Source organism: Hylobates moloch, unplaced genomic scaffold, assembly GCF_009828535.3.
Source record: "Hylobates moloch isolate HMO894 unplaced genomic scaffold, HMol_V3 SCAFFOLD_7, whole genome shotgun sequence".
NCBI lineage: Eukaryota > Metazoa > Chordata > Mammalia > Primates > Hylobatidae > Hylobates > Hylobates moloch.
In genome coordinates, this window is record NW_026652282.1 from 47932558 (window position 1) to 47948582 (window position 16025).

At 41.6% G+C, this 16025-nt stretch overlaps 1 protein-coding gene and 1 non-coding gene across 2 annotated transcripts in view; one reads left to right on the forward strand and one right to left on the reverse strand.

Annotated features, from left to right (window-relative positions):
- The window catches only part of WNK3 (WNK lysine deficient protein kinase 3), a 150942-nt gene that overhangs the window by 122596 nt on the left and 12321 nt on the right, over window positions 1-16025 (reverse strand). The window contains exon 2 of the mRNA XM_032756198.2: window positions 4117-4772. Within this exon, the coding sequence (XP_032612089.1) occupies window positions 4117-4653 (537 nt within the window). The 5' untranslated portion in view covers window positions 4654-4772. The remainder of the gene's footprint in view (window positions 1-4116; window positions 4773-16025) is intronic.
- On the forward strand, window positions 14564-14666 carry LOC116812429 (U6 spliceosomal RNA). Its single transcript, XR_004370707.1, has one exon. It is a non-coding gene; the product is annotated as a U6 spliceosomal RNA (small nuclear RNA).

Below are 16025 nucleotides of genomic sequence, written 5' to 3' on the forward strand. Positions count from 1 at the left end.
AAAAAAAAAAAAAAAAAAAAGAATACATAATATAATATAAAGATCATGTTAGCGTATTAAAGGAATGCCTACTGTGTTTCAGCTAGCTGTTGGGTTTGGTCCCATATTTCAAGTGCTTCCCAAACTCTATTAACTGTGCATACAAATCACTTGGATGTGATACTAAAAGTCAGATTCTGATTCAGAATGTCTGGAATGAGGCCTGGGAATATGTAGTTCTGACAAGCTCCCAGGTGATGTCCATGCTGCTGGTCCAGGGACCACACTTCGAGTAGTGAGACCTTATGAGATTTTTAAACCTTTCTACAGGTGAATGATAGAAGTCAGTATCCCACAGCCAGGTGTGGTGGCTCACGCCTGTAATCCCAGCACTTTGGGAGGCCAAGGCGGGCAGATCACCTGAGGTCAGGAGTTCAAGACCAGCCTGGCCAGTATGTTGAAACCTGCCTCTACTAAAAATACAAAAATTAGCCAGGCATGGTGGTGCATGCCTGTTATCCCAGCTACTCAGGAGGCTGAGGCAAGAGAATTGCTTGAACCCAGGAGGCTGGAACCCAGGAGGCTGCAGTGAGCTGAGATTGCACCACAGCACTCCAGCCTGGGCAACAGAGCGAGACTCTGCCTCAAAAAAAAAAAGAAGAAGTCAGTATCCTATGCAGTTTCTCCCACTGAAATATTTTCAAGTTTTACCTAAACATCCTTTAACATAACTAGAGTACACAGCTCGCAAAATGATTGACTTATCTTTACTATGTACCCTACTACCAAGTGAATGGAAATTATTTCCCTCATTTACAGATGTTATCACGAAAAGTTGAGTGCTACTGATGTCACAATGCAGAGATGAAATTAAAATTTACATAACTTTCAATATTATACACAAGGATGTTCATCATAGCCATGGTTATAATAGTAAAATAGTAGAGAGAAAAACCCTGGCAGGCTACAGTGGCTCATGCCTATAATTCCAGCACTTCGGGAAGCCGAAGTGGAAGGAGTACTTGAGCCCAGAAGTGTGAGACCAGCTTGGGCAAAATAGTAAGACTTCATTTCTACAAAAAATAAAAACACGGCCAGGCGTGGTGGCTCATGCCTGTAATCCCAGCACTTTGGGAGGCCGAGGCAGGCAGATCACAAGGTCAGGAGTTCGAGACCAGCCTGGCCAATATGGTGAAACCCCTATCTCTACTAAAAATACAAAAATTAGCCAGGCGTGGTGGCATGCGCCTGTAGTCCCAGCTACTAGGGAGGCTGAGGCAGAATAATCACTTGAACCTGGGAGGTGGAGGTTGCAGTGAGCCGAGATTGTGCCACTACACTCTAGCCTGGGCAACAGAGCAAGACTCTGTCTAAAACAAACAAACAAACAAACAAACAAAAAACACTATTACCTGAGTGTGGTGGCACACATCTGCAGTCTCAGCTACTAGGGAGGCTGGGGTGGGAGAAGTGCTTGAGCCTGGGAGGTTAAGGCTTCAGTGAGCCAAGACAGTGCCACTGCATTCCAGCCTAGATGACAGCGTGAGATTACGTCTCCCAAAAACAAAAGGCCCTACATATCCAACAACAGGGGACTGCTTAAATAACCTAGAAGAACCTTATAATGAAATACTAAGCATCTATTTTTTAAAAATTATGTAGGCCAGGCACAGTGGCTCACGCCTGTAATCCCAGCACTATGGGAGGCCAAGGCAGGCAGATGGCTTGAGCCCAGGAGTTTGAGACCAACCAGGGCAACATGGCAAAACCCCATCTCTACTAAAAATACAAAAACAAACCTGCACGTTGTGCACATGTATCCTAAAACTTAAAGTAGAATTAAAAAAAAAAAAAATACAAAAACAAAATTAGCCAGGAGTGGTGGCACGCACCTGTAGTCCCAGCTACTCGAGAGGCTGAAGTGGGAGAATTGCTTCAGCCTGGGTGGCGGAGGTTACAATGAGCGGAGATCATGCCACTGCACTCCAGCCTGGGCAAAAGAGTGAGACCCTGCCTCAAAAAATAAAATAAAAAAATTAATAAAAGAAATAAAAAATAAAAAATGGGGGGGTGGGAGGAGGGAGAGCATCAGGAAGAACAGCTAATGGATGCTGGGCTAAATATCTACGTGATGGGATGATTTATGCAGCAAACCACCATGGCACACGTTTACCTATGTAACAAACCTGCACATCCTGCACATGTACCTCTGAACTTAAAATTTGGAAATCAAAAATAAAATTTAAAAAGAAAAAAATTATGTAAATATACACTAACAAAAATAAATAAATATACACTTACAGATAATGAAAAGACATTCAAGTGAAAATAAAGATTATAAAATTTTATAGAAAGATATATGTGTGTGTGCATATATATATACCAGAAAGATGTATATACTAAAATGTTTAAAGCATTGTATTCAAAGTACTGGAATTTTAGGTGATTCTGATGCTTGCTTGCCTGCGTTATCTAATATTTCTACTACAATGTATATCATATAAAATTCTACTACATACTACTACATACTACAATGTATACCATATAAAATTCTTAAAGGGTAAAAAGCAAGTGAGAAGAAAACCAAGCAAACTCCACACATGCACATACCTTTCGAGGCCCACTGGAATGGGTCTGACTGATAAGTAACTTGCTTTCCAAAGAGTGTTCAAGGGACTCCCTAAATTAGAAGCTTTTAAAAAGAAGTTTTTAAAAATTGCAGTCTTGCACCCCAATCCAGATTTATTGAATCAGAATTTGTACCAATGGGCCCTAGAGTTTGCATATGAAGCAAATACTGACTCTTATAAACAGTAAAGTTTGGAAACTATGGCATTAAACAAAAAGCTTCCTAGAAATGCAGAAACCTGGACTAAATTCCAACCTATATGAACAGCAACCTACAGCAAATTCAGAATGAGTGAAATCATGGTGTTTTCATACATATACACCTACACTCACAGAGACCACTGGAATTTGAGCAACAGAAACCTGTTCTTAGCAACTGGCTTTATTCCATCTTAATTTTAAGCATCCCATGTGATCAATAACCATTTCCCATGGGCTGACTGAGGTCACAAAAATTTTTCTTATATTTGACCCACGTCTGTCTAAAACTTCTCATTATAACCCCTTCTATGATGTTCTGTCCCTATTTAGTTCTTCATTAATTAAAAGTACTACATGAACATTTATTATGGAACCAAATATGTAGGCAATTCAATCATTCTCCTGTTGCTTTCATTTCTCATTTCTAAACACATTCTAGTTGAATAACTTCAATAGATTCTGGTGATTATTTCTTCCAGAGATACTCTCTGAGGTAAACTCAAAGGCATCATGAGCTTCTATCAGTAAAGGTCCTCAAAGAATCAAGTAAAACCTTTCCTGTTCTAAAAAACACCATATGAACCCCCAAGATTTTGTTGAAAGAAAAAGAGAAAAGGTATATGCCACACTCAATATATTTCCCTATCACATTCTCAAGTACTTAGTATAACAATCAACTCATAAGTCATATATTTATGAAAAGTTTTCAAAAGGAGACATTAAGAGTTTGAGGACTTCCCTAAAGCTAACAAATTAAAACAATTTTTCCAAAAGAAAGTCATGATAGGCCGGGAGCCATGACTCATGCCTGTAATCCCAACACTTTGGGAGGCCGAGGTGGGCGGATCACCTGAGGTCGGGAGTTCAAGACCAGCCTGGTCAACATGGTGAAACCCTATCTCTACTAAAAAACCAAAATATTAGCAGGGTGTAGTGGCGTGCACCTGTAATCCCAGCTATTTGGGAGGCTGAGGTGGCAGAGGTTGCAGTGAGCCGAGATTGCGCCACTGCACTCCAGCCTGGGTGACAGATCAAGATTCCGCCTCAAAAAAAAAAAAGGAAAAAGAAAAACAAAGCCATGATAGATTTTTTTTTCTTCCCCTTTAAAACAGAAAAGAAAACAACAGGAGAAAAAAAAGTTTGGAGTGAGCTCCTAAGAGGATATAGGAAACGACCATAATTTCTAGAATATGGGGGACAAGCCCTTCATTTTATTTTAATCCATGATACATTTTAATCATGAATCACACAGAAGACCAGGCCAGTTAAAACTTGAATTTATTATAACCAAGAAGATTATATACCTACCTGCAGCTCACACCAAGCAACCTCAACCCATGTTTCAGTGTCCAGTCCTTTATATACTGTTTTAAATGCTCCTCTTCCTAGTTCTATGTCAAATTTCAGGAATCTGCCACTAGGAGAAGTAGCTACAGCCTTCATTTCTGCTTCTTCTTCCATTTCCTTTTCATTTTTCTCCTTGAAACAATCTTTTGAGATTTCTGAGGCTGACTTTGAACACTGTTCATATTTAACTTCTTGTCCACCTCTCAGCACATTTGACGGAAGCTTATCTACTCTTGGAATATTCATTGCAGTCTTAATTCTCTCATCTTTGGGGGATGATTCGGCAACTTTGTCATCTTCCGTCATTTCAACACTCTTTCGGAAAAATCTCTTCCTTTCTACAGTTTCCCCAGAAGCAGAGAAGGTGCTGTTTTTCTCCTTTAGTCTAGCTTCTACTGTCAAAGTTGCAGCAACCTGGGGAACTCTGTTTTCAAATGAAATTCCATCAGGTTTCTCAGAATCTTCTGTGCTGGCTGGATCCCCTGAATCAGTGGCCATTGTAATTAAAGTTGGCACTAAAATTTTTCCTGTTTCTACTCTTCAGTCCAGTTACATCTCAGGTATCAGAATTATCAGAATGGACTTCCTTTTGCGTGGTCATGTATTTCCATAGCAACCTGAAAGGGGGGAAAAGATATTTTAAAATCACCCTACAAAGGAAATCATTAAGGAGAAAACAAATCACCTGATTTTTTAATCCCTTTTTCCTTAATAAGAAGTTTATTCTTTTTTCTGTCCAATCTTAGGAACCAGCAGACTCTAGGGACTGTGTCTTATCTTGTTTACCATTAGTCCTCAGTGCCTAGCAGACTACTTGGTATATAGCTCAATCTGTCTTCATATTGCATGAATATTGGTTAGAAACCTAGTTCTCAGCTCCATCTGTCAATCCATCAAATTCAAAATGAGTATCCAAACCCTGAGTTCACTTAGCCACAATGTGACAAACACAGTAAGTAAAACAACCACATGGTTTCTAGGTGGTTTTTGTCTGAAATTCCGGAATTCATCAATAGTAGTTTCTTTTACTGTACTAAAATATACATATCGTCAAATTTACCATTTTAACCATTTTTAATTATACAATTCAGTGGTGTTAAGTACATTCACAGTGTTGTGCAATCATCACTACTATCCATGCCCAGAGCTCTTTAATCATCCCAAATTAAAACTCTGTACCAGTTAAACAATGATTCCCTATCAGCCCCCACCCACCCCTGGTAACTTCTATTCTACTTTCTGTCTCTATGAATTTGCTTATTCTACGTAATTCATATAAATGGAATCAGACCACATTTGTCCTTTTGTGTCTGGCCTATTTCACTTAGTATAATATTTTCAAGGTCCACTGATACTGTAGCATGTATCAGAATTTCATTCCTTTTAAGGCTGAATAATATTCCATCATATGCTATAGACCACATTTTGTTCATCCTATTCATCTGCCAATGGATTGGATTGCTTCCACCTTTTGACTATTGTGAATGTTGCTGCTATAAACATCCAACAGCAATTTGAAATAATGCAAATATTTATAAGCTTGCCTTCAGATTTTAACAGAAACTATTGTCAAATATTAATATACTATCCTAAAATAGCAAGAAAGACTCAAAACCACGTATTCTTTTAAACTAGCAATTCTACTTATAGGAACTTGCCTTAGAAAATAGTCAAGAATCTGTGCAAAGATTTAACTATAAAGATGTTCATTCTAGCACTTATGGAAAAAACTAAACATAAGCCTAATTGGTGTTTAATTAAGTATCTCAAAATGAGGTATGCCACAACATTAAAAATAACACTGTAGGCTGGGCACGGTGGCTCACACCTGTAATCCCAGCACTTTGGGAGGCCGAGGCGGGCAGATCACTTGAGGTCAGGAGTTCGAGACCAAACCAGCCTGGTTTAGTGAAACCCTGACTCTACTAAAAATACAAAAAAAATTAGCAGGGTGTGGTGGCGGGCACCTGTAATCCCAGCTACTCGGGAGGCTTAGGCAGGAGAATCACTCAAACCTGGGAGGCTGAAGTTGTGCCACTGCACTCCAGCCTGGGCGACAGAGACTCTGTCTCAAAAAAACAAAACAAAAACAACAATAATAAAACACTGTAGTCTTCAGTGAGATAAAAGATGTTCCCTATATATTATATGGTTAAATGTAAAAAGGAATATATACAAGCTTACAGACATAACTCTGAAATTATGGATTTTTCTTTCTGCTTTTTTGTATTTTCTAAAACTTTGCACGATAAACATGTGAAAATATGTGGGAAAAAGTTTTTCAAGTGAGTGGTCAAACCACCAATAAGAAAATGCTTCCCTTCTCACCACAATCATGCACTGCAAAGTTAAGCCTGTACACTTCTAACTATGTTAGGCGCCTCAAAGGGCACAGTTTGTCACAAAGATTTGTTAAGAATTATGTCAAACCAAAAATGCACAGAAATATCAAATTTGAAAAGCTGAAGAAAAAAACCCTGAACTAAAATAAACAAAATAAAAATAAAATAAAAAAATAGAGACAAATACTCCAAGTTATTCTACACATTCAACTCACTTCATCAAAATTCCAGCTGGTTTCTTTGCAGAAAACATCAAGCTAATCCTAAAATGCATATAGAATTTCAAGGGACCCATAATAATCAAAGCTAATACAATCTTGAAAAAGAACAAATTTGGAAGATCCATACTTCTTGATTTAAAAACCTACTACAAAGGTACAGTATTAAGACAGTATGGTCCTGGCATAAGAATAGATGTGTAGATAAATGGAATAAAAATTGAGTTCAGAAATAAAGCCATATTATTTATGGTTAATTGATTTTCAACAAGAATAGCCGGGTGCAGTGGCTCACGCCTGCAATCTTAGCACTTTGGGAGGCCAAGGTGGGTGGACTGCCTGAGCTCAGGAGTTCAAGACTATCCTGGGCAACATGGTGAAACCTCGTCTCTATAAAATACAAAAAATTAGCCAGGCGTGGTGGCAGGTGCCTGTAGTCCCAGCTACTCAGGAGGCTGAGGCAGGAGAATCACTTGAACCTGGGCGGTGAAGGCTGTGAATCGCTTGAACCTGGCAGGTGGAGGATGCAGTGAGCCAAGATCTCACCACTGCACTCCAGCCTGGGTGACAGAGTGAGACTGTCTCACCCCTGCCCCACCCTCCCCACCCCCCAAAAAAACCCACAAGGTTGCCAAGAAAATTCAATGAGGGAAAGAATATTTTTTCCAACAAATGGTGCTGGGACAACTGGATATCCACATGCAAAAGAATGAAGTCAGATCCTCTAGTAAGTTTTTCTGGAAAAAAAATTGCCTGAGTTGAGTCTCAAAGAAAGATAATTAGCTGATACAGGCAGAGGGAAGATCACAAGCAAAGGCATTAAACAGTATGGAGTAAGTGTATAAGTGGTATCATGAGCAGTTGTTTACATGCGTATCAGAAGAAGCAGGCAGATGAGGACAGAGGGGCAGATAAGACACCAAGGACTTCTATGCCATACAAGGTAAAACAAGGAGACCCATTAAAAAGCTACTGCAACAATCCAGAAGAGATGATGGGGTTTGAATGAAAATAGTGGCAGGAGGGATAGGTTCAAGACACATTAGGGAACTACTAAATGCAAGAAAATTTACTGTCTGAATGAATATGGCTGTGAGGGAAAAGAAAGAGTCTTACGGTGACTCACAAAAATTTGCCAACCAGATGACATTACTAGGACATATCTATGTTAATACCAAAGCTAAGAACTGAACTCATGAAGGTCTCTAGGAGGTTACACTGCCAAATCAATATACTTCCAAAGTCACTTAATAAGACTAGTATTGTATGCAAGTGAAAAAAGATAACTAGTTTAACTCTTTATTTTGAAATAATTTTTGACTTGGGAAAAAAACCTGCAAGAGCATAAAAAGAATCCAGTATTCACCGATGTTCCCCAAATGTTAAACATTTTAGGTGAGATTTTAAACCTCAAGAGCAAAACTCCACAAGTTAGACAAAAGGACATCTAAGCAAGGAGCCAAAAATAGTTAAGTCAGAGAATTTAAGTTGGAAAGACTTCAAAATTTTTCTTACTACAGAACCTATTTTTAAAAAATAAAATCTTTGGCTGGGTGTGGTGACTCACGCCTGTAATCCCAGCACTTTGAGAGGCCAAGGTGGGTGGATCATGAGGTCAGGAGTTCCAAGACCAGCCTGGCCAAGATGGTGAAACCTCATCTCTACTAAAAATACAAAAATTAGCTGAGTGTGATGGCGGGCGCCTGTAATCTCAGCTACTCAGAGGCTGAGGCAGAGAATTGCTTGAACCCGGGAGGCGGAGGTTGCAGACAGCCGAGATTGCGCCACTGCACACTAGCCTGGGCGACAGAGCGAGACTAGTCTCAAATAAATAAATAAATAAATAAATAAATAAATAAATAAATAAATATTTGAGGCCAGGTGCAGTGGATTACGCCTGCAATCCCAGGTACTCAGGAGGCTGAGGCACAAGAATCGCTTGAACCCAGGAGGCAGAGGTTGTCGTGAGCCAAGATCACACCACTGCACTCAGGACTGGGTGACAGAGTGAGACCCTGTCTCAAAAATAAAAAAAATAAAATAAAATCTTTGGCCAGACACAGTAGCTCATGCTTATAATCCCAGGAATTTGGGAGGCCAAGGAGGGAGGATCACTTGAGCAGGAGTTTGAGACCAGCCTGGGCAACATGGCAAGACCCCATCTCTACAAAAAAATTACAAAATTAGCTGGGTATGTTGGCATGTGCCTGTAGTCCAAACTCCAGGAGGCTGAGGCAGGAGGATCCCTTGAGCCCAGGAGGACAAGGTTGTAGTGAGATTGACAGAGCCACTGCACTCTAGCCTGGGTGACACAGACCTTGTCTCAAAACAAAACAAACTTTGCCTTCAGGTCCATGGTGTTGGGAAAATTTTTTTTTTAATTTAAAAACAATAGGCTGGGCTGGGCATGGTGGCTCACACCTATAATCCCAGCATTTTGGGAGGCCGGGGCAGGCTGATTACCTGAGGTCAGGAGTTCTAGACCAGCCTGGCCAACATGGCGAAACCCCGTCTCTACTGAAAAATACAAAAATTAGCCAGGTGTGGTTGTGCATGCCTGTAATCCCAGCTACTTGGGAGGCTGAAGCTCAAGAATCGCTTGAACCCAGAATGCAGAGGTTGTAGTGAGCCAAGATCACGTCACCGCATTCCAGCCTGGGCGACAGAGCAAGAACCTGTTTCAAAAAAAAAAAAAATACTTAGCCAGGCATGGTGGCATGCACCTGTAGTCTTAGCTACTGGGGAGGCTGAGGTGGGAGGATCACCTGAGCCTGGAAGGTTGAGGCTACAGTGAGCCACTACAGTCCAACCTGGGTGACAGAGTGAGACTCTGTCTCAAAAAAAATTAATTAAAATAAAAAACAAAATAAAATCTTATTCAGACCCCTAATATAATAGAGGAGTGGCAAGTACTGGTGCTCTGGTATAATAATTCTAATACCTGGCTTCCCAAAGTATAGGACAAGAAGCAAATAAGACCTGGGTGCGGTGGCTCACACTTGTAAACCCAGCACTTTGGGAGGCTGAGGTGGGTGGATCACCTGAGGTCAGGAGTTGGAGAACAGCCTGGCCAACATGGTAAAACCCCATTTATATTAAAAATACAAAAACTAGCTGGGTGTGGTGGTACGTGCCTATAATCCCAGCTGCTCGGGAGTCTGAGGCATGAGAATAGCTTGAATCTGGGAGGCAGAGGCTGCGGTGAGCCAAGACCATGCCACTGCACTCCAGCCTGGATGACAGAGCAAGACTCTGTCTCAAAAAAAAAAAAAAAGAAGCAAATAAGAAGGATGAAGAAAGAAATCTTCCCTCAGTCTTTTAAAAACCAGTACCCTAAGACAAAAATATGTTACTAGAGACAAGGAGGGGCATTTTATGTGGATAAAAGAGTTAATTCATCAAGACAATATACCATATACACATCTAACAATAGAGTCCCAAAATACATTTAATAAAAACTGACAAAACTGGAGAAACAGATAATTCAATAATAGCAAAAGATTTCAATACCCCACTCTCAATAATGGAGAGAGTAACTAGACAGAAAACCAACAAGTATATGGAAAACTTGGTCAATACTATCAACCAACTTGACCTAAGTGACATCTACAGAACACCCAACAATAGCAAAACAGACATTCTTTTCAAGCACACATAGAACATTCTGTGAAAAAAAAAATCATATGCTATGCAAGAAAACAAATCTCAACAAATTTAAAGAGATTGAAATCATACAAAGCATGCTCTCCTACCAAAAATGAATAAATTAGAAATGAACAACAGGGTAAGGATAGACATATAGGTCAATGGAACTGAGAGTCTAAAAGCCCTAACATTTATGGTCAATTGATTTTCAATATAGAGGTCAAGACCATTCAATGGGAAAAGAACAGTTATTTCAACCAAACTTGCTGGCATAACTGCAATCCACATGCAAAAGAATGAAGCTGGACCCCGACCTCATACCATACACAGAAATTTAAAAGTGGACCACAGTCCTAAATACAAAAGCTAAAACTATAAAACTTTTAGAAGAAAACATTGGAGTAAATCTCAGTAACTCGGGTCAGACAATGAATTCCCAGCCACAACACTAAAACCACAAGCATAAAAGAAAATTAAGAAGCTGCACCTCGGCTGGGCGCGGTGGCTCACGCCTCTGTTTGGGAGGCCAAGGCAGGTGGATCACTTGAGGTCAGGAGTTTGAGACCAGCCTGGCCAACATGGTGAAACCCCATCTCTACTAAAAATACAAAAATCAGCCAGGCATGGTGGCATGTGCCCGTAATCCCAGCTACTCAGAAGGCTGAGGCACAAGAATCGCTTGAACCTGGGAAGCAGAGCTTACAGTGAGCCGAGATCACGCCTCTGCACTCCAGCCTGGGTAACAGAATAAGACTCGGTCTCAAAAAAACAAAAAACCAAAAAAACAGAGAAGCTTCACCTCATCAAAATTTTAAACTTTTGTGCTTCAAAGGATACCTTCAAGAAAGTGGTGAAGACAACCTACAGGGCAGGAGAAAGTATGTGCAAATCATATATGTGATAGGGGATGGTATCAAACTATATCAAGAACTCAATAATGGCCAGGCACAGTGGCTCACACCTATAATCCCAGCACTCTAGGAGGCTGAGGCGAGTGGATCATTTGAGATCAGGAGTTCAAGACCAGCCTGGCCAACATGGTGAGACCCCATCTCTACTAAAAATACAAAAATTAGCCGGGCAGTAGTGGCGCATGCCTGTAATCCCAGCTACTCGGAAGGCTGAGGCAGGAGAATTGCTTGAGCCTGGGAGGTAGAGATTGCAGTGAGCTGAGATCACACTACTGCACTCCAGCCTTGGTGACAGAGTGGGACCCTGTGTAAAAAAAAAAAAAAAAAAAAGAACCCATTAATGACAAGACAAATAATCCAATCTTAAAATGGGCAAAAGATCTGAATAGACATTTCTATAAAGAAGAAATCCAAAAGACCAATAAACACATAAAAACTTGTTCCACATCATTACTTATCGGGGAAATGCAAATCAAAACCACAATGAAATGCCGCTTCACGCCCTACAATAAAAAAGGACAGTAACAAGTGTTGGCAAGCATATGAAGAAAACAGAACCCTCATACATTGCTAGTGGGAATGTAAAATGGTACAGCTGCTTTGGAACACAGTCTGGCAGTTCCTCAGTAAGTTAAACAGAGTTACCATATGATATCATCTACCTAAGAGAAATGAAAACATATGTCCACACAAAAACTTGTACAAGTGTTCATAGCAGCACTATTCACAATAGCCAAAAGGTGGAAACAATCCAAATGTCTATCAACTGATGAATGGATAAACAAAATGTATTAGGTGTAATAGAATATTAATGGACAGGCTGGGCACAGTGGCTCATACCTGTAATCCTAGCACTTTGGGAAGCTGAGGTAGGTAAATCATTTGAGGTCAGGAGTTCGAGACCAGCCTGGCCAACATGGTGAAACCCCATCTCTACTAAAAGTACAAAAATTAGCCAGGCGTGGTAGTGGGTACCTATAATCCCAGCTACTCAAGAGGCTGAGGCAGGAGAATCGCTTGAACCCAGGAGGCAGAGGTTGCAGTGAGCCAAAATGGTGCCACTTCACTCCAGCCTGGGCGAAAGAGTGAAGCTCCATCTCAAAAAAAAAAAAAAAAAAAAAAGAATATTACTGGGCAATAAAAACGAATGGTGTCAGGTGTGGTGGCGCACACCTATAATCTCAGTTACCCAGGAGGCTGAGGTGGGAGGATCACTTGAGCCCAGAAGTTCAAGGCTGCAGTGTGCTATGATCACGCCCATGAATAGCCACTACCTGCTAGCCTGGGCAACACAGCGAGGTCTCATCTCTAAAAATAAAAAAAAAAAAAGGAATGGAGTATTGATATATGCTACAACAAGGATGAACCATGAAGACATTATGCTAAGTGAAAGACGTCAGAGGAAAAGACTGCATACTATATGATTTCATTTATATGAAATGTCCAGAAAATACAAAGCTACAGAAACAGAAAATAGATTAGTGGTTGGGGCTGGGGCACAGGAACAGGACTGACTGCAAATAAGCACAAGCAATCTTTCAGGGATGATGGTAATGAACTAAAATTGAGTTGTAATCAAGATTTTACAACTCTATAAATGTACTGAAAATCATTGACTTTTATATTACATTTGTAAATTCTATGTTATATAAATTGTATCTCAATAAAATATGATGTCCTGGCCGGGGCCAGTGGCTAACACCTGTACTCCCAGTATTTGGGGCGGGGGGTGCCGAGGCAGAAGGATAGCTTGAGCCCAAGAGTTTGAGACCAGCCTGGGCAACACAGGGAGACCCTGTCTCTACAAAAAATAAACTTAAAAAAAATAAGCTGGGCATGGTGGTCCACGCCTATAGTCCCAGCTACTAAGGAGGCAGAGGTGGGAGGATCACTTGATCCCAGGAGGCTACAGTGAGCCATGATTGCAACATTGCACTCCAGCCTGGGTGACAGGAGAGATTCTGCCTGTAAAAAAAAAATTTTTTTAATATGGCTGGGCGCGGTGGTACACGCCTGTAATCCCAGAACTCTGGGAGGCCAAGATGGGCAATCACCTGTGGTCAGGAGTTCCAGATGAGCCTAGCCAACATGGTGAAACCTGTTTTTACTAAAAATACAAAAATTAGCTGGGCATGGTGGCGGGCACCTGTAATTCCAGCTACTCGGGAGGCTGAGGCAGGAGAATCACTTGAATTCAGGAGGCAGAGGTTGCAGTGAGCCAAGATCGTGCCATTGCACTCCAGCCTGGGTGACAAGAGTGAAACTCTGTCTCAAAAAAAAAAAAATCTGAAAGTAAAACATTTTGATGAAAATCAAAACCATCACATTATCAAATATGCCTTTTAAAAACTATACTTACCCTCCCACCGCTCATTGTGTCCACTCTCATCTTTAGCTTGGCCTCCTGGGTTAAGAATCCCAGCAGGAAAGTAAAGGCCCGACAACAATAAAATGTAATAGCTGGTGACCTAAAGGTAAACAACGAGTAAGAAAAACTAGGCCAAGAACTTCACTAACTATAACGTATCTGGGGCCATCATGGATTCAATAGCTTCCTTTTTTTCTTTTTTTTGAGATAGGGCCTCACTCTGTTACCCAGGATGGAGTGCAGTGGAGCAATCATGGCTTCCTGCAGCCTTGACCTCCCTGGGATCAAGTGATCCTCCCACCTCAGCATCCCGAGTAGCTGGGACTACAGGCTTGAGCCTCCACACCTAGCTAACTTTTTGTACTTTTTTGTAGAGACAGGGTTTTGCCATGTTGCACAGGCTAGTCTCAAACTCCTGGGCTCAAGCAATCTGCCCTCATCACCCTCCCGAAGTGCTGGGATTATAGGCACGAGCCACCGTGCCAGGCCTCAATAGTTTCTTGACTATGGTATATGTGGGGCCATCATGGATCTTGACCATAAAACAGTTTAAGAACACAGGCTCGGCCGGGCGCAGTGGCTCATGCCTGTAATCCCAGCACTTTGGGAGGCCGAGGAGGGTGGATCATGAGGTCAGGAGTTCAAGACCAGCCTGGCCAAGCTGATGAAACCCTATCTTTACTAAAAATACAAAAATTAGCTGGGCATGGTGGCAGGCACCTGTAATCCCAACTACTCGGGAGGCTGAGGCAGAGAACTGCTTGAACCCAGGAGGTAGAGGTTGCAGAGAGCCAAGATCGCACCACTGCACTCCAGCCTGAGCAACAGAGCAAGACTCCGTCTCAAACAAAACAAAACAAAACAAAACAAAACAAAACAAAACAAAACAAAACAAAACAAAACAAAACAACCACAGGCTCATGCTTGCTTTGGCAGCACATATACTAAAATTGGAATGATACAGAGAAGATTAGCATGGCCCCTGCACAAGGATGACACACAAATTCGTGAAGCGTTCCATATTTGTAAATCCCAATATCCATTTTTTTTTTTTTGAGACAGGGTCTCACTCTGTCGCCCAGGCTTAATTGCAGTGGTGTGATCACGGTTCACTGCAGTCTTGACCTCCCAGGCTTAAGCGATCCTCCGACTTCAGCCTTTCGAGTAGCTGGGACTACAGGCACATGCCACCAAACTCCTAATTTTTAATTTTTTTTGTAGAGATGAAGTCAAGCCACGTTGCCCCGGCTAGTCTCAAACTCCTGGGCTCAAGAGATTCACCCTCCTTGGCCTCCCAAAGTGCTGGGATGACAGTCATGGGCCACCATGCCTGTCCCCAAAATCCACTTTTAAAGATAATTCCATTCTAGTTATCTAGCAACTTTGTAAATTAGAATAATTTAATTTAGCCTTGCAACTTAACAAAAAAACTTTGGGCTTCAATATAAAAAATATAAGTATTTTCTCTGGCAAAGGTGGGAAAATTCACATTTTCCATGAAAAACTAAGGAAATAACATTAATTAAAAGCAAATTCTGGCTGGGTGCAGTGGCTTACGCCTGTAATTCCAGCACTTTGGGAGGCTGCAGGCGGATCTCAAGGTCGGGAGATCGAGACCATCCTGGCTAACACGATGAAACCCCGTCTCTACTAAAAATACAAAAAATTAGAGGGGTGTGGTGGCGGGCGCCTGTAGTTCCAGCTACTCGGGAGGCTGAGGCAGAATGGCATGAACCTGGGAGTTGGAGCTTGCAGTGAGCCCAGATCACACCACTGCACTCTAGCCTGGGCGACAGTGCGAGACCCCGTCTCAAAAGAAAAAAAAAAAGAAAAAGCAAATTCCACTCCAAAGTCAGTATATTGAACATAGAAGGTTCACATGTTCCTTCTGCAGTCTTTCAGCTTTGTGGTTCTGACCACAATCAATGATCACAAACATATGAATAACTCACTGCCTCGCAGTACAAAACTGAGTCTTGGTTCTCATAAACTAACATAAGACCTGACTAAACATAAAAATATTTGAGGCCGAGCGGCTGGGCGCGGTGGCTCACACCTGTAATCCCAGCACTTTGGGAGGCCAAGACGGGCGGATCACGAGGTCAGGAGATCAAGACCATCCTGGCTAACACGGTCAAACCCCGTCTCTACTAAAAATACAAAATATTAGCCCGGCGTAGTGGCAGGCGCCTGTAGTCCTAGCTACTCAGGAGGCTGAGACGGGAGAATGGCGTGAACCCGGGAGGTGGAGCTTGCAGTGAGCCGAGATCGTGCCACTGCATTCCAGCCTGGGCGACAGAGCAAGACTCCATCTCAAAAAAAAATAATAATAATTGAGGCTGGGTGCGGTGGCTCACGCCTGTAATCCCAGCACTCTGGGAGGCCG